General features: G+C 42.1%; 1 protein-coding gene across 1 annotated transcript in view; it reads right to left on the bottom strand.

Annotated features, from left to right (window-relative positions):
- Positions 1 to 24,206, bottom strand: part of ptprq (protein tyrosine phosphatase receptor type Q) — a 35,725-nt gene extending 11,519 nt beyond the window's left edge. Inside the window, exons 1-41 of the mRNA XM_031860934.1 lie at positions 24,144 to 24,206; positions 23,638 to 23,763; positions 23,407 to 23,551; positions 22,980 to 23,264; positions 22,660 to 22,874; positions 21,631 to 21,811; positions 21,005 to 21,373; positions 20,597 to 20,908; positions 19,690 to 19,983; positions 18,997 to 19,296; positions 18,099 to 18,229; positions 17,805 to 17,934; positions 17,577 to 17,730; positions 17,296 to 17,402; positions 16,753 to 16,850; positions 16,154 to 16,322; positions 15,676 to 15,936; positions 15,390 to 15,550; positions 13,639 to 13,753; positions 12,954 to 13,062; positions 11,415 to 11,529; positions 9,982 to 10,051; positions 9,684 to 9,883; positions 9,282 to 9,510; positions 9,037 to 9,165; positions 8,785 to 8,931; positions 8,400 to 8,563; positions 7,767 to 8,280; positions 7,475 to 7,636; positions 7,054 to 7,233; positions 6,846 to 6,953; positions 6,180 to 6,461; positions 5,791 to 6,072; positions 5,283 to 5,403; positions 5,025 to 5,179; positions 4,742 to 4,887; positions 3,502 to 3,673; positions 1,891 to 2,211; positions 1,542 to 1,817; positions 1,267 to 1,418; positions 855 to 996 (exon numbers count right to left, since the gene is read on the bottom strand). Coding sequence (XP_031716794.1) covers positions 855 to 996; positions 1,267 to 1,418; positions 1,542 to 1,817; positions 1,891 to 2,211; positions 3,502 to 3,673; positions 4,742 to 4,887; positions 5,025 to 5,179; positions 5,283 to 5,403; positions 5,791 to 6,072; positions 6,180 to 6,461; positions 6,846 to 6,953; positions 7,054 to 7,233; positions 7,475 to 7,636; positions 7,767 to 8,280; positions 8,400 to 8,563; positions 8,785 to 8,931; positions 9,037 to 9,165; positions 9,282 to 9,510; positions 9,684 to 9,883; positions 9,982 to 10,051; positions 11,415 to 11,529; positions 12,954 to 13,062; positions 13,639 to 13,753; positions 15,390 to 15,550; positions 15,676 to 15,936; positions 16,154 to 16,322; positions 16,753 to 16,850; positions 17,296 to 17,402; positions 17,577 to 17,730; positions 17,805 to 17,934; positions 18,099 to 18,229; positions 18,997 to 19,296; positions 19,690 to 19,983; positions 20,597 to 20,908; positions 21,005 to 21,373; positions 21,631 to 21,811; positions 22,660 to 22,874; positions 22,980 to 23,264; positions 23,407 to 23,551; positions 23,638 to 23,763; positions 24,144 to 24,188 — 7,774 coding nt within the window. The 5' untranslated portion in view covers positions 24,189 to 24,206. The remainder of the gene's footprint in view (positions 1 to 854; positions 997 to 1,266; positions 1,419 to 1,541; positions 1,818 to 1,890; positions 2,212 to 3,501; positions 3,674 to 4,741; positions 4,888 to 5,024; positions 5,180 to 5,282; positions 5,404 to 5,790; positions 6,073 to 6,179; positions 6,462 to 6,845; positions 6,954 to 7,053; positions 7,234 to 7,474; positions 7,637 to 7,766; positions 8,281 to 8,399; positions 8,564 to 8,784; positions 8,932 to 9,036; positions 9,166 to 9,281; positions 9,511 to 9,683; positions 9,884 to 9,981; positions 10,052 to 11,414; positions 11,530 to 12,953; positions 13,063 to 13,638; positions 13,754 to 15,389; positions 15,551 to 15,675; positions 15,937 to 16,153; positions 16,323 to 16,752; positions 16,851 to 17,295; positions 17,403 to 17,576; positions 17,731 to 17,804; positions 17,935 to 18,098; positions 18,230 to 18,996; positions 19,297 to 19,689; positions 19,984 to 20,596; positions 20,909 to 21,004; positions 21,374 to 21,630; positions 21,812 to 22,659; positions 22,875 to 22,979; positions 23,265 to 23,406; positions 23,552 to 23,637; positions 23,764 to 24,143) is intronic.
- Positions 24,207 to 25,696: the final 1,490 nt, after the last annotated feature.

Raw genomic sequence — 25,696 nt, 5'->3', positions numbered from 1 at the left:
AAACAAAAACTGTGCAGTCTGCAGACAGACTTAACACAATCATTACCACCTTTTATTTATCTATTTATCATTGGTTGCACAGCTGCTCTGCAGTAATGACCTGCTGCTCTAGAGGGGAATCACATTTGGCTTATCTCGTGGTATGAAAAAACTGACTACCTGATTCAGGAAGAGTGGAAGTAGCTGAGCCTTTTTCACAATGACATACAGATGTGCTTGAGGAAAAAGCAGCAGCATCTCCACTGCCTACACAAACTAAACCTCTCTGGAGTAGGCTGTAAAATACTTCCAATGTTTTATACCTCTTTATGTTTAAAATGTTTAATTTACTAGCCGACTTATATTTATTTGTTTAAACAAGAAGATCTGATTACTGATTGTTAGGCGTTAAATTACTGACAAAACACAGAGATTCCTTGCATATCTTTGGGGTGGCCTTTGTAATTATCAGTGATCCCACAAATACTCTTCATGACTTCTTAAGCCAATGGCATCAGTAATACGTTTCAGATTGACTGTATTCAAAACAAATAGAATGTTTGGATTTATCTCAGCATCAATAACAATGTTATGATTGATAAATGCATTTGCACTTGCGTGCCTTCGTGGTGTCGTACACTGTTGGCCAGGTATGGACTAGTCATGTTTTGTATTTTTTAGATGCATGTGGATGAAAGTTGTGTTTTTTGTGTGTTTTTATGTCAGTGAAGCAGCTTTCCTTTAGTAGCCCCTTAAAGGACAAATAGGGTATTTCAAATTGAATATACTGTACAAACCAATTTTGAACCACAAAATTGTGAGCAGTGACCTACATCAGTGAAACATCCCTTCTGGGCAGACAGTGTGTACTTTACCTGACTCGTTAGTGGTGAAGGTCACTGGGCTGCTGAACTGATTCCCATGGCCCACTCTGGTGTAACTGTAAACACTGATCTCATAGGAGCTATGAGGCCTGAAGCCTGATAGATACTCTGTGGTCGACGGACCGGAGGAATTCTACACACACACATAAAAAAAAACGACAGATTAGATGGAGATTAAATCATCCAATACTGATCACTGGAGTGGATAATATCTTATTGTATCAGCACACATACGTGCATGTATGTGTATGTATAATGTTACTGCTATATGGTATCTGGAATGTGAAATTAGAGCTACCGTAAGTGTGACTGTGTGGACTCTTACAGAGTGTGTCTCTGGAGTGTGTGTGAGTGGGAGTGTTGTTATTGTGGAGAAGCTTTCGGTGTGTGAAATTACCGGTACCTTATGTGTGACCGTGTGTGTGATGAGGTTACGGATCCTGAAGCCGTACTGTATCACCACTCCATTGGGCTCCAGAGGAGGCTCCCAGCTCAGCCACACAGAGAATGCTGTGTGGTTATATATAGTCAGGTTACGGGGAGGCGACATGGGCCCTGAAACACAAAGTGAGGCAGTTAGAGAGGAAGACTAAAACAGACAGCAGATATACACCCATAGTTTCATGAATAAATATCATCTAATTAGGATTTTAGAGACAATTTCAATTTCAAACTAACCTCCTTCATCGGTGTGCAGCTGCACCAGCAGATAAGGCCCTGAGCCTTTACGTGTTGCAGCAGTAATAGTGAGGTTGTAAGCTGTGTATGGAAGCAGGTTTGTGAGGATGAATGAGGTGCTGGGGGTATGAGTTGTGTTGGAGCCCCCTGGGCCAAACAGAGTGAGGGTATACTCTGTTATCTTCCCGTTGGTCTCCAGAGGGCGCTGCCAGACCATTGCGATAGAGGAGGACGACAGATTCCTGGAGGACACCAGCAATGGAGCCGAACTAGGAACTAATGAGAAACGGTTTAACAATTAATACATGAACCATACTCCAGAAGTGAACGTTTATGTAGATGAACTCACTATCATCATCCGTTCTCAGATACATTGTGCTAGTATGGTTGTAGGCAGCGCCAGCACCAGTTGCAGGGGTAACAGTCAACACATAAGGAAAATACTTCTTGAGTCTGGTGAATAGGAAGATATTGTCAGTTGTGGTATGATTGATGGTCTTGTTGACAGCTGGAGCCCCTTGGTTGGATATGTCTGGGGGGATGCCAGCCTCCTGTAAGGTGAGCAGGTAGCTGGGACGGCCGTTCGGCTCCATGGGAGGGTCCCAGCTGACGATGATGGCTGTGGAGCTGAAGATCTGAGCAGTCAGGTTTCGGACTGAGTCACTTGGCACTAAAGGATTAAACAAGAATAACTGTGTCACTATTATTAACGTGCAGTGACAACACTGGTTTAAATCCTAGAGCATTTTGATGCGTTTATTGTACTACGAGGCAGTAAATTATGGCATCAATCAGCAACACACAGTGACATTTGAAGGAAAATGAACAGCGCACCAGACATCGTCATAATTTTCACAAGCAGGTTCATAATCATTGGCAGCATTGTTGTAATTAACAAAATCAACAACAGCACATCACATAGAACAATATGGCATGACATCACTTTAACAACACAGAAACACAGCAAAGTAAACCAGCACAGTGAACAGAAACAATATCCTACAAAATAAAAGACATACAGAGGGATTTAGGAGGGAAACTAGCTCGCTGAAAACCTTGGAAAGGAAAGGAGTTGAGGAGAAAATACTCATCCTGTTCATTGTCAGCCCCTCCAGAAATAACGTGGTACACAGAGAGGAAAAAAAGTGGAGATGAAGGAGAAAACGGGAGATACAATTTGAGAGATCCATAAGATGAGTGAGTGGATGTGTGTGGGTCTGAGCCTAGCAGGGGGCTTGGCTGTGCGGGAGAGACATGGTGCCTTGAAGATCCGGTGCTTGGCTGAGAGTGGAGCAGCTAGAGCACAGGCAGAGATACAAAGTCAGTATGAGCAGTGATCATTCAGAGACAGTGAATACTATGTTAGCGAGAAAATAACAATGTACAAAAATGAACTGTGTGTGACAAAGTCTGTGGCGGCTGTCTGCACCATTTTTCCCAAAATAACATAAAAACAAAGAGATCAGTTTTTACACTGATGGTATCAAAAAGACTAAGTACAACTAAATATTAAATACAAATTTAGGTTCTGGGGCAACAATGGACAGCACAAACGTTCTCAAAGCACATCAGGCTTTGTTTTTTCTCTTCTCTTTTCTCTCTGTTTTTTTAATCCCCCAAAACTTTCGGCATGCTTAGCGAAAGAAAACACAAACTGGCTGTCTTCAAGGCAGTGTCACAGGCGGACAAAAACAGAGCCAGTTTGTCAGACTAACTGTTATCCCCTTTCACTAACAGGCTGAAAGTCACATCTTCAATCGCAGAGTTCTTATGTAATTGTCTTTTTGGAAGTTTTGAAAAAAGGGTGCAGACTCACCCTCCGGTGAATCATTGTATGTTGAATCATTGTATGTAATAATTATCTGGCACTATGTGTGGTATTTCATGTTTATATCTATTATTTTTAAACTTATTTATATTTGTGTATATGGAATCGTGTTAGTGTGTGCGTCTAACTGACCGTCCTCCGGTAAGAACAGGTTACGTGGCTCGCTCTGGACCCCTCCGTCCCCCTGCACTGTGCTGGAGGTCATCCACAGGGTGTAGTTTGTTCCCCCAATCAGCCGGGTCAGAGTGTAGGAGAGAGCTGAATCAGGAGATGCAGGTGCAGGTAAGTCTGAAAGAAGAACCCTCTGTGGAGAAAAAAGGAGCATTAGTTTTTTTCAGACATTGAAATACAAATTTAATCAAGAGCAAAATGTGTGCTTTATATACACAGATGATCAACAAATGAGAGGAAAGCCCAGCATTGAGTGTCTTGGTCAGGTGTTGGTCCACCACAAGCCATCAGGAAACATCCACATTTATTAAGTTTCACCACTCATTTATTCTGATCTTTTCTTTAGCGCAGTATTGTTTTGTGTGCCCCTCGGAGGCTGCAGAACAGGCTGTTTAGTATCAATAAAGTACTATGCATTATTAATAGTTATTCATTTAAAAAAATCCAGCAGACAAGAAGCAACATTAGCATTTATTTGGAGTCAGGTTTGTGTCCTCTCCACCAACTCCTGAGAGAAATATTGGTCTCTTTAGCTGCTATCAGCTTCACTATGTTCACCATCTAGAACTTTGCTGTTCGGTGCTGAGCAGGTAGCGTATAGCAAGTTAAACTGAAAATAACTGCCTGCTGCTGGAACAAGGTTTTTGATATCAGTGCAAGGAAACCAAACCAGTCAAGTTGCAGGTTGAAAAACCAAAACAATGAGTGAAAAGTCGCTCAAAAGCTTTGCACAGTATGGCTGACAGGAAGTGCCAAGTTCAGTGATAATTCTCTGAAGGTTCGTGACCACGAGCGACACCTTTCACATTACATATAGCTATTTTTTTGGGCTGTCCCTCAACCAAAAAAAGTATTAATCTACAGATATAGTCTTACACTCATACGATTTTGTCGACTAATCAATTAGTTGATTTCATTGATAGATCTTAAAAATGTTGTTTTTCTATGAAGAATTAAACAAAAGCACTGATTTGAATCTTGTGCTCAGAAGTTCCTTGGTAATGTGTCATTCATCATGAAGAAAAGCATTAAAAACAACTAAAATAATAAAGAAATCTTCGTTGACTAAGACCACAATGACCAATTAGTCTAATAGATAGTTCTAACTGCTTGACCCATTTTTGTGAAATGGAAATATTGATTCGTGCAGCTTTAATCTGTCACTGGTCTGAATATTCTCTGTACAGTATATGCATCTCACCTGCTCAGCCACAGTGTTGTTATTAGAGTAATGAATAGTATAGTAAACAATGATTCCATTAGGTTCAATAGGCGGGCGCCACAGCAAGGTGACGGAGGAGGCAGTCACATTTGCAAAAGTCACATTCTGCGGGGGGTCAAATGGTTCTGAGAGCCAGGAAGCACACACAGACACATGTTCAGTTAGTGGGATAAACCTCATACAAATGCATGGTCACAAATATTTTGAATGTGAGGATGACTTAAAAAAAATCTGCCAAAATTCTTTAACAATCGTTCAGCACCTGCATCGGTGGTGGTAAAGCTGATGTAAATCAACACTCCTCCATCTCCCAGTCTGCTCCAGCTGGAGACAGAGGCATTGTAGCGACTCTCTGAGTCTACATTAATAACCACTGATGTCTGTGTCACATTCTGCCACAGCTCAGTTGTTTCATTCCTGACAAAGAGAGCGACCATTAATGTTGCAATGTGGGCCATTTTCTTTTTAAACTTATGTTTTTGAGTCAAACACACAGACAAAAGCAGATTAAGAAACTCACCAAACTCTGACGATGTAGTAGAGTATGTCGGAATTGGCTTCAAGTGGTGGTTGCCATGATAACTCTACCTCATAGTCTGACAACGTCCTGGCGTGGAGGAACTGAGGAGGTGTATCTGGAGCTGAGATGCAGTACAAACACTTTCAAGTAACAAAATACAAACAGGAGTATATGGGTTTTCAAAAGACAAAACTGATTGTTTTTGCATTGGGCAAAATGGAACCTCATATGGTCCCTCGGGAACGTGCCCTGAAATGAAAAACTGGTTAGTTGTAATGACTTGTTTGTGCTTCTCAGTCCTGCTGGAAAGCACATGGCATCAAATACCTGTGAAGTAACATCATTAACATGAGCTGAGACAGAGAGATGTAACTGAGGATGAAAAGACGGGAGGAAAGTCAGATTTAATCAGACGCCCTTCGAACTCAGTCATGATGTAATCGTGCAGTGTCCTGGAACTGAAAAACAAACCCTCCCCTTTCCGCTCTCTCCCACCCGTCCCTCTCACCATCCTCCAGTGTGGTGATGTTGAGCGGCTCGCTGCTGTAGTTTCCTGGCCCGACACGCGTGTGTGCTTGCACCTTGATGCGGTAGTGTGCATACTTCCTCAGGTGCGTGATGTGGATGTAGTTGGTTGGGGAGGTGAGGTTGAGGTAGTGACTGGAATTCCACAGCTCCAGACTGTACTGGGTAATGACCCCGTTATGCATCAAAGGAGGCTGCCAGGTCACGTTCACTTCGCTGGGACTGACCGACTCATACATAATGCCATACGGAGGACTGCCAGGAACTGAAGAGAGAACATACTATTTTTAAAATCTGAACAGTTGATGGTGTTACTAAAGGCTCTCATATGTGTGTATTTGTGTGCATGGGTGGGTGCAGTCATCAACACACCGTCCTCTCCGGACAGCAGGTATAAAGTGTCGGACGTTTGGTTGCCATGTCCGTAACTCGTGAACGCCTTCACAGACACGTTGTAGTAGGAGAATGGCTTCAGGTTCATCAGAGTGACTGAGTTAGAGGACGTGTTCATTAACGCAGAGTAGGACTCATTCTCATACTGGACCTCGTAATGTTGGATCACCCCGTTGGCTTGTTCTGGTGCAGACCAGGCCAGTGTGGAGGCAGAGGGGCTGGTGTTAACCACAGTGAGGTTCACAGGGGGGGAGTCAGGCTCTGAGGAAGCGATAGAAAAATCATTGACCAAATAATATAGCTGACCTAGCATCATATTGAATATTGGTAATTCAATAACTACATATGAAATATTTGAGTTTATTTATCAAACGTCATATCTAATCACTGATATTCATTTACTGACTGAATTGTTAATAGTGTGAGGTGCATGCAATCCAACAAGGTTTAACAGCTGCACAAATTGTCACTTAAGTTTGACTGAACAGCTTTAATTCCATTATTTTTAAATCAATGAGAGATTTATTGGCATTTCATTTGGTCAAACATTCATTATCTAATTGTCATTACTTCCACTCATATTCAAACACATATTTTGAACACTTGAATACTTGTTTCTGTATACAGTGTGTGTTAAGTACATACCGTCCTCTAAGGTGAGAACAAAGATGTCATCTTCCTCCGACAGAGAGCTCTCTCCCACAGCTGTAGATGCAGCTACACGTAGCTTATAACCAGCATACTTGTCCAAATCTATATATTAGAAGAGATATTTACAATCAGATCTGTGTCATGATGATGATAATGATTATAATGACTGCATAGAGCTCTGCAGAAAAGTTGGTTACTCTACCTGTTATTAATATGCTGGTACCGTTAGTAAACCAGTTAAGGGCCTGATAACTGTGCAGTTTGAGGCCATAGACAGTGTAATGTGTGATCCTCCCATTGGGGTTAAGTGGTGGGACCCAGTTCACCAGTATGGAGGTGGAGCTGATGTTTTGATAGGACACTTGGAGCACTGAGCTAGGGACTAAACACATACAGACATTGTTAGGGACAAAGAATGTTTCTGGTTTTGCAGGCCGTAGAATTTCTCTATTTCTTCAGTCTCTAAATTCAGCACTTGATGTAGAAACAGCAAATTAGATGAACTTCATGTACTTGCATGATTCATGCACATTTTGGGTATGTAACAACATGGTTGATTGCACTTATAGCAAGTAACTTTGGATAAAAGCAGTCAGCTAAATAAATGTAATGTGACTACTCACCCTGCTCCCTTGTCTTCTCAGTGGTATCTGTTGCAGGACCCTCTCCCACTGTTGTGGAAGCAGTGACCCTGAACGTGTACTCGGTGAAGGGATTCAGATCTGACACCAGGTATGATAGCTCCTCAGACAAAACGTCCATCACCTCCTCTCTCACCATTACACCTGCGATACAAAAACAGATGGAAAAACAAGACCACATGCGCACACAGGACTTATAAACACTGGAACCCGTCTTGTATCAAGGGCTGCAGGCAGTTAAGAGAAGCAGTGGTTCGGGCTAGTGCTCTCCCACCTGTCGTACCAGAAGCTGCTGCACTGCGTGTTGAAAAGTGTCCCGTAATTGATGCATCATGTGTGGACAAGCGGAGCTGGCCTGGGGTCAGGGACAAGACGGAAGAATCTGAGGTCATATCCCCAGCATGCGATTGCTTTGTCAGCCAGGGTGGAAGTGTAGCAGCCGGCACAGCGGTAAGAGGGAATGCAGAGGTCCCAGAGACTGCAGAGTCAGTAAATTGAATATTTGGGCTGTTAGAGAGTGAAGCAGAAACATAACTGGTACTGGGCTTCTCAGTGGCCATTGGGTCAGCAGCTGGTTGAGCATCGGTGTCAGTGATGTAAACAGTGCTTCTTTGTCCAGAGTGTGTGACACTGGAAGCAGTCGCAGAGGGCAGTGTGCGATCAGAAATGGTGGCGGTGAAAGTCGGGGGTGATGTGATCAGATTGAGCTCCGCAGATCTCTTACGTCGCCCTGGATTGTTATTGACATCAGGGGGACGGGTCTCATCTTCATTTAAACCAGTTGTATTCTGAAGGAAGAAAAACTACATTTTATAGCCTGACTGGAGTTTAATTTTTAATTTTTAACAGTAGTAGCTGTGATGGGATACATTTACGGTGGCTTGGATAGCTGTAACATCTGGCCTACCATTTCTGCAGAGAGGGTGATGTCCTGCAGCAAACTGTCACCAACAAGAACCTGCACTTTGTAGTGGGTGATTGGACCGTTGGGCTGGGCAGGGATTCTCCAACCCACACGGATTGAAACTGAATCTTCAGCTTCTGCCATCAAGTCCTGCACGGCACCGGGTGCTACTCACACAAACACACATAGAGCCAGAGAGAATCAGACACAGACAGAAGCACACAAAACACACCCCTAAGCATGCAAGTATGTATAGGACTTTATTGTGTTATCCTTGACATTTCTGTAGTAGTGTGTGATTCAATGTCTACTTTCCCCTTCCAAAAATGTGTTTAGAAAAACATCCTTACATGCAACATATGTTTAAATAAAAAATGAGTGGTCTCACCTTCGGCATGTGTAATTACATCATCCTGCGCTGCTGGACCCACTTCTCCAGCAGCTTTGGCTCGGACGGCCAACGTGTACCTTGTGTAGGGGGTCAAACCTGTCAGAGCAAACCGCGTGTCTCCTGTGCTGTTCTCATACAAATATCCTGCAATGAATAGGAAATAGAAAATGTTATGGATTTTTATCAATTTAGAGTTTGAGTCTGTATATGCATGAATGCACGTGTGTTCAAGAGTTCATATTTAATAACCGGCAGGTCCATAAAGGTAGAGCACGTAGGTGAATCTTCCTGTGATAATGTTGGGAGAGCCCCAGGACACGGAGATCGATCTAGACGTCATATTCAATATGAAGAAGTTTTGTGGCGGGTCTTCTGGGGCTGCCATACACAAACACATAAATAAAGATTTTCATACATGCAATACATACTGTATATCCTAATAAGATTTAAAAAATCAAACAAAAGATACAGCCTCGTTTGCCTCTTTTTCACACCTGATTCTGGCATGCGGACCATAGTGGAGGCTATCTGTCCTTCTCCATCAGAGGTGAAGGCAGACACTTCGAATAGATAGGCAGTGTAAGGTCGTAGTTGATCAACTCCTACTGATATGGGCACACTCCAGGAGGCTGCAGGGGGTATGGCGGAGAGGGTGATGGGTGAAGACGATGCTGTAATCTCCAAGGGACTGAGAGTCGCTCGGGACAGGATATCTGCTGCATCCTACACATACAAAGTCATACACAGAGGGAAAGGTATATGAGAAAAAAAATTAGCTAGCGGTATGTTGTACATACGGTCAGCCTTGTGCCTTGGTAGCTTCTATAATCCTGACAGAAACAAAACATTTCACAATAACAATGAAAAGGACAGAAGGTGACAGTATAATGCAGTACATTGCAGTGAGGCAGTGCTCCGGTCATGATGTCCTCTGCCTTGACCTCCAGCGTGCGGACCGTCTGCCCAGTACGAGCGTGTTTAGCCTTCACAGCAAACTTCGTGATGAGGCCGTTGATGCGGTGCGGCAGGAACCACGTGACCATGACGAAGGTGTGGTTCGAAGCAAACGCTGTCAAGTTGGTCACCAGGCCAGGGGCTGCAGGAGATGCACACATAGACAAACAATACTCTGTATACACAAATTACTGTTTCAGATTTTGAGATCATTATGCAAGTGTGTGCATGAACACCCACGGGACTCAGCGGTCTTTATGTATACAGATTTGCTGAAGGCTCCTATTCCAGCTGGAGATGTGGCTGCTACCTAAAGGGGGGGGGGGGGGCAAGCGAGAGAGAGTTGGTATTACTTAATGATGATTAATTCATGTTCGTGTCAATAGGGCAGTCACCAGATCCAGATTAGGTGCTTATCTCAGGCAATGACCACAACTGGAACAACACTATGCTAGAGGTGATTCAGTGATCCGAGTAAAACACGAACATGATATAACATTATACAGCAGGTATGTGAACAGTATGTAAACAGACCTTTAGCCTCTGAATTGCCAGCTACATCTTTGATATTCTCAAAGATTTAAACTGTATAAATCAAAATGAATGAAAAATAAATTAATAATGACGTAAAAAATTGAATGCCAATTTAAGTCTGATTATCAGGCAAAAGTGGGAATACATCTAAATGGACTGTAATGAATGCTACATCCAAAACGTTATCTTGAAACATCCATCTTCAGCTTTTATTTACTATATATTTATACTGAACAACACTGCAGATTTAACAAAAATATAAATGTCAATGTCAAGTTTTTGTAATTGGCTTTAAAATGTTTCCTAATGCAAATACTTCTAGAAAATCAACCTACAGAGGATCATGCTTCGAGAGCAAGCACAACACCGGCATTTGGACAGTCTAATGCAAAATAACCTCGTCAAAAACTACAGTCTAAAATTACCATAGAGTCGAACCAATGACTCTGTGAATTAGACATTTTGTGTTTGTGTAATGAATAAGAATAGACATTGTCTATATTGCCTGATAATAACCCTAAAATAAAAAGTCAATACTTGACTAAATCATATACTTTACAGTATCTACAATTTATACCGCTCAGGTAATATTACCTTGAATATAACATTCTTAGGTCTGTCTTTGCACGGCTCAGTGGGTCAACACACTCAAAGTAGTAATATGATACAAGCACACACACTCATAAAGGCGTACACATAAATACAGAATGTGCAGGTATCATGATGTGTGACAGTCTCTCAGAGTCCATTTGTATTAAGGTCATTGTGGGTTAATGAATTCTGAAAACTAATAAGCACGATCGCATTCAAGCTCAGTGACAACAGACAGTGGAAAGAGCCATGGCTGATCCATAGATCTGTTTACCTGATTAATAATGAAATCAGGACGGATCAATTACCAGTATTCAGCCAGATCAAGAGAATAGTCCGGTCCAGTGGGATCTGTCCACATGAGAGTACAGGAGGACAGTTTCCAGGAATATGTTTGTTCTGAGATACACCTTAGTTCGTTGGATATCGGAGTCTATATTAGGTTATCATGTCTCAGTCCGGTTATGTGATGTGAGTTCACCAAAGTGAATTCCTATTAGCTACAACTTAATGGCCATAAAGAATAAATCTTGAATTGCATATCCTACCTCAATGTGGTACGTAGAACCTGAGGTGAAGTCAGTGAGCAGGGTCTCAGGTGCGTCCAGGTACTTGGTGACCTGTGTGAAGGTGGGATCGGGGTAGGGACACACCTCCTTGTATCTACAGGCAGAAATCCACTCTCAAGATCATCATCTTTCAACTCACATTATACATTTATGTACAGCATGGGGCTGGATGAAGGACTCTCAACAATTGTATTTAAGCATAGATTTAAGGTACTTCATTTTAATATTTCCCTTTTATGCTATCTCTACTTCATCATATTTTAGAAGGGAACTTTTAACATATTCACATTTTTTATTATCTCCTTAATAAACCTAATGCATAAGTAAAAGAAATATGTCTTTTCTGGCCATTTTAGACTAGAATCAAGTCGAGAACTTGATTCTAGTCTAAAGTCTAAATCCTAGTCTAGGATTATTTTCTTATAAAAAAGATTTTAAAAATCTGCCAGTGCTGCAAGAATATTTCTCCGTGTATTCAATGCAAATCTAATTGTTTTGACCATTTTTTTCTAAAACTACTACAAAGAACTTTCTTTACGTGTCGAATTTGGCGTCCCTGTGGACAACAGTGATACTGTATCTCCGAGCACCAGCCTCCCTTTAGAAAACTGAAAATGTACTGCAGCAGGGTCTGACAGTCAGTTCTGGTTCTCCTGTGCCTCCCTTCCCTCCAGCAATGCAAAGCTCTGCTCCTAACTGGAGGAGGTGCCGCTGCCGGGCCGGGGCGCTCTCCTTCGCTCTCCCCTGATCGCTGCCAGGCCTCGCTGGAGTCTGAGCTGAAGGACTTTCTGGTGATCCTGCATGACTTTGTCTGATTTTGAGCAGAATCCGACCCGGTTCATCAATTACAAGCATTAAGAATACGCATATAAAAATAGAAAATCTTCTCGCTAATGGTCTAGTTTACTTATGTAGGTCATATAGAAGCATCAGTACTAAATTGAGACTGTTTGATAATCAGTTAAAAATTTCTCACAGTAACTTTCAGTATACTTTTGCTGATAATATTACTAATAACATGATTTTGAATACTTTAACTTGTAATGGAATATTTTTTAGGACTTGAATACTTCTTCCACCCCTGAAAACACTTCAATAGGCTCATTCCCATGCATGTAATAAATACAAGTATCAGTTGTGCAATACACATAGAGCCCTAAATGTATATAGAAACCAAGAGCAAATTGTTTTTAAATTGTTACACTAGATTTATATTTCTTTACATACTATTTCTAAATTATATATTTCTATGATATTCAGTATTTTTATTTGATATATATTGATGCCTTTTTTCCTTTATTGACTGTCCTTTTTTCTTAAATTTGATTTGAATATTTGTTTATTTCACATTTTATATTTTCATGATCTCATGATGAGTCAGCGCCTGATTTGCGAACTGCAATTTTCTTGACAGAGACAACAAAGCTCTCCTGAATTGTTGAGACTCACAACCTTTGTGGACTCCCACCAATAGACCAAAATAATTCACAGTTTTTCAAGACGGCAACGATGAATTACCTGATGACGTATCCGTCAATATTGTTGGCATCAGGTGGCATTGTCCAGGAGAGAAGAATACCATTGGAGCCCACGGCCTCTCCTTCTAGGCCTAAAGGTGGGTCCGCAACTGGAGGAGAAGAAATTAAGTGTGTGAAGGAGAGAAGAGAACAGAAGAGTATCTTTCCACATCGTCCACTGTGTTCCACACCATAAATACAGCAAACATACAACACAGATATTTTGGTACAGAACTTCTGTATAACAGAACTCAACCATACACAGTACCACAGTCATTTGAAGAATAGTGTTGTTGTCTGTGGGGACTGATCCTACGAGTGTGTGTATGTGCGCGGGTGTGTGTGTGTGTGAGTGTGTGTGTGTGTGTGTGTGGGTTTGAGTCCGATTGAGGCCGAACTCCGATGAATAAGCCCTCACACAGTAGTGGCATTTCAATGACATTCACTGGAGACCCATTCATCCTGCGGTTCAAAAGCCCAGGCTTAAGTTACCGAAGAGGAATTAAACACACACACACCTACTGTACTAATTCCTTTCCCTCGATGTGTGTGTGTGTGTGTGGGTGTGTGTGTTTGCTATAAGGGACTGAATTAAACAGCAGAGGGCAGACGAGAACCTGATGGCACTTTAACACTCAAAAACAAAACCCATCCAAACAACACTAAACAGCGTTTGCACGACCCACCACTCTCATTAGTATTGATCATGCGGCTGACTCCGGGGCTGATGTTGGAGGAGGAGGAGACTGCTGTGACCGTTACACTGTATCGTGTCCCTGGAGTGACATTCACCACATCGGCCTGCAAAAACAAAAACAAAACACGGGATCAATTTTTTTTATTGATTTCGAACAGGATGTGACTTAACACTGTCAATGCAAGTGTGTATTGCAATTGCAATTTGTTACTGCTGGTTTTGGTAACAGTCCAATTCCAGATATTCTGTTTGCTATCACGTAAGACAAGAAAAAGCAGCAAATCTTCATAATTGTGAACCTTGAATTGGATAATTTTAGGTAATTCTTGTTTCAGTGCTTTGAAAAAAGTTATGTCAATCAACTAATAGACTAATTATTTCAAGTATTTATTTTTCTTCAAAACAGAAATATGTATGGGTTTTCTTGTTTTAAATCTAATTATCTTTTTTTCAAATTTGCTACTTTACAATTTTCCCAAGTGCTCCCTGACAACTACACAAGTATTCCATGTACACATAACCCTGGTTGGCAATCACTACTGTAGAACACATTAGTTAAAAAAAGCACTCCTCTGACAAATCTCCCAAAATAGAACCAGGATTAAAACTAAATTACAAAAGAATCTGCAACTTACTTTGACAGCTTGTGGCTGCACTTGTTTGTATCTTAATATATTTTTTGCAACAGAAGAACTGTGTTGCAGTCTTTTTGCTTTTAAACATTTGGACCTGTGACATTAGTATGTTTGGATAGCAATAATTCACACTCATACCTTATGTTACCTCCCAGAAATATGATGAACAATGTTATATTTATGTTCCGTATATCTGAGTATATAAACATCTATGTGCACATCAATGCCAGAGTGTTGCATTCTTACCTGTGAGTGTACCTGTCCCAAGCAGAGTGTTAGCAGCAGGATACGTGAGAAGAAGGCCATGCTGGTTAGCAGAGTTAGCTTTAGCTTAGACACAGCAGGATACAGGCGTCGCCAGTGGAGCTGCATCCAGTGTTAGTGCACAATGGCTAGCGGTGGTCTACAGGTACTCCACTGGGGTAAAGAGGAATGACTCCAGGGTCTAGGAGCTGGTTAGCGGCATGAGTAAAAGGTCACAGGGTTAGTTGTCCAGGAATTGGATATTAACGGCTCTTGGTCTTGAGGTATTCCAAACTTTTTGTGGCTAACTAAGGAGGAGAGTGAATCCTCTCATTAGCACGAGGCTAACATTCTCCCTCTGGTCTCTATCTATCTATCTCTCTCTCTCTCTAGGGAGAGCTGCTTAAGCAAATGAATGATTCAGGCTTGAGCTCATGAGGCCAACTTAATAAATAATGAGATCTATTACTCAACCCTGTGCTCTGTGTGTGTGGTGTGTAAGGTTACATTTTGGGGGTATCTGACACCTGGCAGCTGGGAAGAGATGGTATGGGGCGGGATTTGGTTGAATGGGAGGAGAGCTAAAGAAGCATGTTTGTGTGTGTGTGTGTGTGTGTGTGTGTAGATTGTACACTCAGTATCATAACTCAGCTGCATGTCTGAATCTACAATGCCTGACTTCTTCCCATTTTACTGATCTTCATGAAACTGAATTGAGTGTATTCAGGTGAACTGTACCGTCCCATTGTCCAACTCGCTACAATGAGTTTATTAGGTGAAACTGTAAGTTCAGAAATGTCATTGTTGTTATATCTAAGCAGTGTGTGTGTGTGTGTGAGATTCGTTGAGTATGTGTGTGTACCTGAATGTATTCGTCACACGCAGGGTACACTGTGACCTTTCCCTGGTTTGGTAGCAGGTTGACTTGATAATGATCCACACACCCAATCGCCTGCTTCCAACGTAACGAGAATGCACGTGCAGAGACATTCACGACACGCACACCTCGCACACGTGCTGGCCCTCATAAAAAGACAATAAAGGGAGGAATCGAGTGAGAGAGGTGGAGAAAGTAAAAAAACACAATGAAAGGGTGATCAGGCTAGTTGATATTAATGTAGTGTTGTAGCCCTTGTAATATCGTCTACCTGTGGTTACAGTCAGAAAGGCAGCGCTGCCCGCTGTCACTCCTCTGACTCTCTCAGCACTCACGTTGTAACTGCAGCCGTCCACCAGCCCTGTGACAACGGCAACCTGTTCCTCCTTGGGTACGGTGTGCGTGGTTGTGCCTGAGGTGTTGGCCACAGTGACTCTGTGAAAGTCAAACTCTCCAAACGCACTGTCCCAGCTCACAGAGACAGAAGAAGAGTTCATGTGGCCTAAATGAAGAGCGCATAATCCTGCTGGGCCTGGAACACAGTTTTTGTAACTTTACACCTTTGTTTTTCATCTCTTTAGCTGCTATTCCATTATTTTATGTGTTTCGAGGGCATTAAGCATTGAGGAATCACAAACAGCTTTTTCTATCTTGGCAGGACAAAACTTTCTGAAATACTGCACAGAATTTAGACCGGTCTGTTTCTGTATGTGTGTGTGTGTGTGCTTGTATGCCTGAGTATCTCTTACGTGTGCTGAACTCTCTGTGGACTGCCTGACTGGTGTCTGAGCCAAGCACACTCTGAATGCTGACACTGTAGTCTGACCCCGGGATCAAATCCCTGATCTCATAACGTGCGTCCTGGACAAGAACCTCAATCCATGATTTCCTGTCCACAGACCGCAGGCCAAAAACAAGCTGAGAAAAAAAAAAAAAAAAAGTCCCAAGTTTCAATTACTGGCCGCAAAAACATACCACATTTCCGCTTTATCAATCCTTTCTGTGTACTGATGTCTTTTATTTATGTTTGTTAATGTGGGTGGGTATTGTGTGTGCATGTAATGTGCTTGGTCATTCTCCCTGGTCGTGGCTCTACTGAGGTCATACATCTTTAAAGGGCTGGTAACCAAATCTGTGGTGTGCTGACAACGGTTTCTAAGTAACCAACAGGTGAGTGCAGAACCTGACGCATGTGGCCTTCTTTGTCCACATTTTGAGGAACGTGTGTGTAAGACAAATGTGGACTGACATCTGTCTGGAAGTTACTATGGCATACCGACCTGTAATGCCTGTCTCTCCTACTTTGATTTCTTGGAACTGAACAGCTGAAGTATTTTACATGTCTTACCTTGTACCCCTCCACCTGTCCTGGCGGTGGTCTCCAGGTTACAAACACAGACGTCACTACCTGCTCTGAAAGAGTCACATCCTGTGGCACCTCTGGGACTGGAGACAAGAGTACCATTAGCATGAGACACCATTCATGAACTGACTCATAATCATCGTCATCTGTCACTATAGGTAATACACGTGTGAATATAAACTCTTTGAAAACTTTATAGGTTCACTTTAAACAAGCAATTAACAAGCAATACTACTAATTTTTAGAATAATATGAATTTGAATATGTATTTTAAACTTCTATAATCATATGTATTTTAAGTTTTATTTGCATATTTTGTCTCTCTTCTGACGAGACATTTCCTGCTACATTCAATTTGTGTTCCAACTAATTTCTCTCTCTCTCTCTCTCTCTCTCTCTCTCTCTCTCTGTCTCTCTCTCTCTCTCTCTCTCTCTCTGTCTCTCTCTCTCTCTCTCACATGCAAATGTGGGCACTCACAACCAGTCTTTGGTCCCGGTGTTGCATATGTCTCAAACTCTTAAACTTACCTGTATGGAGGATCATAGTAGCAGGTTTACTCCTTTTTCCCCCGCTGGTGCTCATCACTTCAATGGTATATTGGCTTCCATAAGCGAGGCCTTCAAAGCTGTAAGATCTGTGAACACACAGCTCTAGCAGTCACTGTTTTGTAAGCACAGACTTTGAGTAATCCATGTTGCACTACAACTGCACTGAGTTGTTATTAAATAAAGTTTTAATCTGGTGATTGTTATTACAGTCTCATAAAACTGTAATAATTTGTGCATTGGCTGACAAGAGTGAGACTGACCTGGCCTCCTGATGAGAAATCATCAGCTCTTGACTGAATGTTCTGTTTTTGATTGACAGGATGAGTCCGCTCGCCACTCCCCTGACCATACTCCAACGTACGCATATGGATGATGTGGTTTTATTCACAAGAGACATCTTTACTGGGCTGGGGGCTGGCGTATAAAAAACATTCCACATAGTTAGTTAAAATAGAAAGATTGAGCAGTGTGTGTATGTGTGCGCTTACCTGCAGTGATGTTGATGGTGACGGGGGAACTGTCTGTGAAGGACTCCTTCTCTGTTCGTACTGCAAAGTGGTAGATTCTGCCTGGAGTCAGACTAGAAAACGTTGCGCTCTGACTGAACACCTTCTGCACCTGTAGCACAGAAATGGTATAGACCTTTTCAAACTGGATAACATACACACTCTATATGGGTCCCTTTGTATTTCCTGATGCAATGTTTGCTAATGCAGTGGCTGAGAGGAAATAAACTTGGACCATCATGAATCTCAAAGTAAAATCTCCTTTTTTTGGTTTACCATTTGTGAGTGGTCACAGTTTAGGCAGATGACCTCGTAGCTGTGAGCCTGTCCTGGTGCTGGATCCCAACGCAGCTCTATGGACGAATCTGTCACCACACCTTCCCTCACTCTGTTAGGAGTAGCCAGACCTAAAATCAAAAACCCATATCCTACACTGTAGTTATTCTTCTAACATACTGAAAATACCAATTAACTTTGGTTGAGCAATAGTTGTTAATTTTATGTTTTTAAACCTGGGGATCATGTAATTTATACATGATATATTATTGCAGTAATAATGAAATAGAAAGTTGGCAACAACTTCATGAAAGACGCCACATGCTGTAAATGTTTATATGTAGTATATATGTTTCTCAAACAAACATTTTAAAAATGCATTTAAAGATTATGCCACTGTCTTATTTTAACGTCGCTTCATGTTGGGTTTGTCACAAAGGGGTCTGTCTGTCTTAAGAAGCACACAGTCTCAAAACAAGATACAAAATATATCGTACAGTATAACATCTGTCATATAGCTTGAGGCCTGTCCTAAATGGTATAGATTTTTGCGATCGCTACATGTTGAGAACATACATTTTCAAAAGAAAATCAAACAGTTAACCAGTAAAGTGATGCCAATATTAGAGTGAATGCAATAGATAAAGATGTGAAAAAGTACTTTTAATTGATGCCAAATTATATATATTATATTAAATAGATAGAGTAGTGCTATCCTGAAGAGAAAAAGTGATGAGAGGCCTTTTCCAGGTTAAAATGCATTAACAGAGAAGGACCCACTATGTTGTGAGATCATTTAAGTCAATATAAGCCCAAATGTTTATACCAACACCTTCAACTACAGCAAATTGAATGTGTCTGCCGCCACTAAGTACTAGTATTAGCAGAGGCAACTCACTTGTTCTAACGGGGCGGGTGTAGTACGGTGGTCCCATCTGCTCTCGGCTTGTGCTGTACACCTTGAGCTGGTGCTCTGATCCTGGACTGAGGTTGCTCAGGGTTATGATATGAACACCAGCAGGCAGGGAGTACCAGTGACATGTGTTCCCACACAGTCCCTCACACAGACTGTCACACAATCCTGGACATACACACACGTTCACCCCATCAATCAGGCCCAGATGTGGATGCTGGATGTAAAGTTGTGCAGAGTTTGTGCCCACTGAAAGGGGGACTGCTACCTGAACTGGCATTGGATCTAGACATAGAGGGAGAAACAAGAGACAACGATAAAAGTTTAAAAGATAGGTTGATTCAGGTCAGGTGCCCAAATTAATATTGAAACATGTTTTGCTTGCTGTAATCATTCCTTTTGTTCATACTGGCCATGGGGGACTAAATCCGCAGTCCTCATTCTGTCTGTGTATCAAGAAGTTTATCTGAAGCTTGAAGCCAGTTTAGTACAACCCCCTTCTTTTTAATCACTGTCCTTCCACTGCAACTCAACAGGGAAAAAAAACAAAAAAAGAGAAATGTAATCTAAAAAAGCTGTAACTCTGGCCGATACCCACTGGCTACCTCTAACTACTGAGGCCTTATCTTAGCTTCAGATAAACCTCTCCTTTAAAGGCAGTATTGTTGTTTCTCTTACCTGTGGTGCGTATGATTCTGGTCCTGTTGCTCCTGTCCTTTCCCCTCAGAGAGACAACTCCTATTTCATAAGTCTGACCTGGAGTAAATGTGCCCAAATTAACACACACAGACTGACGTGCCCAGTGTGAACCAGGACTGGTCTGGTTTATCCACAGTGAGGTTAGAGTGGGATATATGGGTGGGTGGGATGTGACATAATAACCATCTGGTGGGTGATCAGGTGAACTGGTCCAGCAGACTGTCAGATCTCCTGTTGTGTTCAACACCACCAGACCACTAGGGGCCTTCACCGCTAAGAGGCACAAAGGAGATTGTTATTTTGTTGTCAGCTAACCTGAGTCAAAGCAAAGTCTGTATTACACAACCATGCATGTTTTTTGTTTGGACAATTACATACTGTAAATTTGAAAACATCTGAAACGTATCCACTTTGGCAGACAAATAAGTGTTTTATTAATGCTTTTGATCATAAATGTATCTAGAAAAATGACCATCACAGGAAGACAGTCAAAGACTAGTCAACTAAAACCCCTGACTGGACCTCTGTTGTGAAGAAGTTTAGCTTCACAACCAAAAGTCCAGTCAAATCTTGGATTGTATTGTACTGTCTGGGTGAAAAATAAGGTCTATAATGGCAATAACAGTGAATTAATGAAACTTTCTGATTGGGAAGTTCTCATTTGTGTATCTTTCCCAAATTTTCCAAATACATCTTTGTATTTCATAGAAATTAAAATGAATCATCATGAATCAGTAGGAAAATCCCAGGTGTAAATAATAAAATGTCAGGGTCCTGGTATTGTGGATGTTGGCTCACTGTGACCCTGTCATGGCTCACTGGAACACTACAATAGAACAGAGGCATCACAAATATCTGCTGTGAAAACGTCCTGTTACATGCTTACCAGTCTGGACAGTCACAGGCGCTTGTCCACAGCTCTCTATGCCATGCTGGGTGACGGTGTAAACTTCAACTCTGTATTTCCTGTGAGAATCCAGCCCTCCAATCACAGCAGCGTATGCCTGCAGCCCACCAGTCTCAGATAACCTGGAGATATTGGTCCTTCCAACTATGCTCTCTTGTCGTGAAGACATGTCCACATAGCGTACAACAAAGGTCCATCTAAGCCTTAACTGTACATCTGTCATTATCCAGTGGACACTAATCTGACTGACGGTACTGGGGCCAAAAGTGATATTTTGAGGAGGAAGAGGTCCTGTAAGGAAGAGAACATAAAGCTTTGAAGTTACATCTGTTACCACAAGATGCTTGTGCTTCCTTGTGTGCACTTTATGTGTGTCAGCACACTCACTAGTGTGCGCAGTTCGCGTTTGTCCCAAGCTCCAGGTGGAGCCAGCAGGATGAGAAGCTCGAAGGGTGAAAGAGTAGATGCTCCCTGGAGACAAGCCTGTCACTGCTACCCCTCTGGAGGAGAGGACTATGGGGACCCTGACGATTTTTCTAACACCGCTCAGGCTCTGTGCCCCCTTTTTGTCCTTCCTGCTTCCATCTTCTTCATCTTGACCCGACTCTCCATCTGCCTCCTCTTGGTACTGGAGGAATATCTCAATAGAAGAAAGATTAAGAGAGTTGAAGGGTGAGAGGTCACCCCAACAAAGCTGTACTTGTTGCTCTGTCACCTGAACCAGGTCAAAGGAGAACGGGGCAGGGACAGGAGGGGCTGTGAAAGAGGGAGACACAAGTTACGAAGGAAATGAGGGAAGGAAGTGCTCACAATTAATATGGTATGGGTTAACTAGTAAGTGTTTGGCATTACCTATTTACCTTGAGATTGAACAATATCATAGGTTGAGGGTTATGATGTTGCAAAATGTGTAATTATTATTATATATAATATAATATATGAATATAATATATATATATGTATGCACAGTAAATGATGTGGTTAATAAAAGGTATATTACACAAGGTATTTACTCTGGCAATGGCAGATGAAGGGTAAGGGGATGTTACAGAAGAATGGAGTGAGAAAGTATCCTGGCAATGTGGCATTCCTCTGAAGGGCAAAACAGTCTGTCTGATTGGCTGGCAGTAATGACATCGTGGAGTTCCTCAAGTTATAGGCTGAGCCATCAGACCAGAGAGGATGCCCCTCCTCCTGTGGGGTGACAGAAGAGAGACATTGTGCACTATATGTATACACATGACAGACATCGCCAGCTGACTGTCATTAAAGTGAAAGTATCAGAAACAAAACTCCTCTTTAAGGAGTAACTGCTGCGTTGGGGCTTTTCCTGTTGAAAGTGTAAACTACTTTGGAAGAATATCACCTGCCCCTGTGTTTTTACTGGTCTATGATTTAGAAACAGAGGATATACCCGAACATGTAAGGACCTCGCTGCAGGCAGCTAATAAGAAAACTGTCTACAAAGGCCAGTTTTGAAATGTAAACTGTATTTATTTGTATTCTACTCAAATCATAAAAAGTAAATCCTACAAAGAGTAGTCATTTCCTAAGTATATTCACTATAAATATAAAACTATTTTGGCCTTTTTGTTCAAACTAATCATAATTCATTGCTTTGAATAGGTTTCTTTACACATAAAGTATGTCGGTGTGCACACTACAGGAGTGCTCTTTAGTGCTGACAAAATGTTGAGCGGGGAAGTTTAAATATACTGCAGAACATTTTCAGATCTACTACTGTCCTACAGTTCACTTTCCATATATTCCTCCATATCCTACAGAACCATATTCTGCATGATTCTGACAGTCTTGCAGGTCAGAATAACTGCTGAACAGTCATGCCTTCTCAATCAGTAACCTTGTAAATATTTAGTCAGTAGGTTTTCTGGACAAATCTCTCTTTAAATTACAAAATGCTAAGTTATTCATGAAAATTCCCAAATGTGAGAAAATGTTATTAAATGCGCATTCTCAACGAAACATGAACTATTCTGACAGTGTAAATGGTATGTCACAAAACGCGGCAATTATTTAGCTACCTGCTGGTCATTGAGTCCGGTCCATAGCAGCAGCAGGTTGTGGCTCAGCAGGTGAGAAGATTTGAAAAGCAAATCTTCCACGGTCTTCAGATCAGCCAGGTGACTTCCGGCTGCCAGGCCTCCGCAGCTGTGCTGGGCATCAGTCCAGGTCAAACCCGTCCTTCTCACAGTGTAGCAGCTTCTCCCATTGGCCAACCAGCCAGGTGGGCACTGAGCTGGAGACAGTAATTATCATCAACTAATACAGTCTTTTTTAAGGCAGATGATGAAATTGTTGTCATATGATGAATTGATTGTGGTAAAGCAAATGTGTACAATACCTGTTTCAATATCAATGCTGAGTCTCTGCTTCAGGGTCATATTAAGGTGTTTGAGGAACGTAGTGACCACAACTTTGGCCTTGAAGCGTGTGCCAGGCTGGAGACCTTTCACTGTGTACTGAGAGTTTGTCTCTGATGAGTTTATGTTGAAGATGTGCGTGACAGATTGTGTGTGAGTGTTGTGTAGACTCAAGGTGGCTAGGGTTTGTTGTTTGCGAAGTTTCCACATCAGGAGAGCAGTAGTAGTCGTGCTGTAAACATGAAGGGCGGACAGGGAGACTGGAACTGGACACATATACAGTATAGAAGGGAAGGAGTAGAGACAAGATGAAACACAATAATGTCAATAGGCATTATACCAAACACTTATCAAGCATGTTATTTTTCTACATCAGAAAAGTGCTGTTCAGCGTTCACAGACACTCACTGAAGGGAAAAGTCTTTGCCTCAAGAGTAGTATCACTTCTGCTGGCTGTCAGTGAGATGTTATATCCTCTTGGGTCCTCAACCAATCGTAATGACATTTTGCACTCAGGGGAACATGCTGAATGGTGGATGGGCTCCACATACACCTGCAGAGATGTGACCATTAATTTAGTTATAAAAATAAACTCAAATGAATGAAACTGGACCAGAGTAAGCATCCCATTGTTCTTACCAGCTGGTTACTTGCAGTCCTGCAGGTGACTGAGTAGGCATCTGAATCTTTTGTGGATGGGAAGGACTGAAATACAACTTCAACCTCAACAGGGTTTAAATGCTGTTCACAGGTCAGCAAGACAACCTGAGGAAGTGTAAAAGTAACATGTGTCACAGAAGCTAACAATGTACCTCAAGAGGGATTCTTTCCATACGGCTCTCAACATGGTGATGGCTAGAAGCTAACAGTGCTGACAGAGCCAAGACACCATCGGTCGGGAAGGCATTATCAGTAGTAAGCACCATATAAGCGGAGTGCAGAGCAGTTATTAACGTGTGCTAGCCAGTGCCATTGGTCCACAACTAAATGACACAAATGCACTAACATGCAGGCAGGGTCGCCCCGGCTGTGCAAACACAGCACAGAGAAACTCAGATTACAACACACACATGGAGAGCGTCAATTCAGCACCTTTAAAAACGGTTACCTGGGAAGATACATAAGCATGATGGATATTCTCTTACCTGGCATAAACTAGCAAGTAAACACAGAATCTCTGTTCCACCCATTGGAAAGGTCACTCGATCTCATCGAGCAGTTACTGATCCACCTGGATGCGAACGATCACTTTCATCACTTCGGAGCAGACCCTTCTCACAAAACATCAGCTGTGGAAAGTCCCAAACTATTTGGCTCGCTGGCGACCAGCTGAGCGTCAAAAGGTTAACTGTAACTTTTTAAGAGTTGACAAGTCGTGGATTATATATTCATAGCTGTCTTAAATCATGGGGAAATCTCGACTTGCTTTTACTCCAGTTTTACGCAGAGCCTGCACTTTGAATTTAGCGCGCACTCAAAGTCAGAGTTCAACGGCTGTTTCCTCCGAGAAGCAGACCCTCTAGTGAAGTAGGAGACGGTCTTTGGGTGAGTATGGATAGAGAGAGAGAGAGAGAGAGAGAGAGAGAGAGAGGATGTGTGAGTTCAGCCCAATTTGTTCTGGCTCTTTGTTGGGATAAGAGCAGTTCACCATGGTAACCTCAGGCACACGGCCACTCCAGAGCTGGGCTCCTGAGGAGAGGAGAGGTGGGGAGGCTGGGCATGTGGGGAGAGGGGTAAGAGAGATGTGGTGTGGAGATGTGGCTGTGTGGTAAATTGAGATGTGCTTAGCTGGCAAAGCCACCAGCTTCATGCTTCTGGATGACCGACAGTCAGCAAGTCAGTCACAGCAGACAGGTCTAAGATTTTGTTTTCTTAACCTCTAAAATAAGCATGGGCTCCAAACTGGTCATAACAAAGTGCAGCGGGGAGAATGGTTTGGCTCGGATGTGGGGTGTGGTAGGAGAGCTGGCCCGTGTGGAATGACAGGAATGTGAAAGGGAGAAGTGATTGACACACAGTGAGCTGAGTCTACTGAGGGGGTTCTGTTATGAAGAGGTGACTCCCACACAGCAATCATCTCTGAGAGGAGAAGCACAAACACATGTCAGCACTACAAATGCTGAATCAGGATGAGAGTGTGCGTTTAATGAGATTTGAGTTTGAAAAGGACACACTGCAGGTCAGGAGGTCAGCCAGTCTTGCAATAATTCAGACAAAGTCACCTGTTAAATCTTTTATTTCCCGACTACAAAATACAGAAACTACAAAAGCCCTAAGGTCACAATACACTTTTCTAAGGAAAAAAGCTTTGCACACAACACTCATTTGTACAAAGGCTAAATTTAAAGCATGTACAGTATTTGAACCCAACAGCGGGTATGAAAAATGCAACAACTTCTGTGTCAACATAATATCAATTGTTAATATACAGTAGGATAAGAGGCTAATGGCATCGCAGCACCACCATCCGAAAGCACTAGATAGCTGACTGGGATGGCACAGCAGCTCTTCAAGAAAATAAAGACTAATGTGCAGACAAAACTACTTGAAAACCATCTCAATCTTACTTCAGTTATTTTCAATATCTTTTAACTACGACTCAGAGTTGTAAAGTGTACTTATATACCAAATACAATGAAACATGGCTGGTTTTCACGCTCGTTCATCGGTACTGTAAAAATCGAATTCATCCCCCTAT

Source organism: Anarrhichthys ocellatus, unplaced genomic scaffold, assembly GCF_004355925.1.
Source record: "Anarrhichthys ocellatus isolate YVR2014 unplaced genomic scaffold, GSC_Weel_1.0 scaffold2, whole genome shotgun sequence".
Taxonomy (NCBI): Eukaryota; Metazoa; Chordata; class Actinopteri; order Perciformes; family Anarhichadidae; genus Anarrhichthys; species Anarrhichthys ocellatus.
Note: the sequence above shows the minus strand (reverse complement) of the source record. Positions and strands in the feature narration are given on the sequence as shown.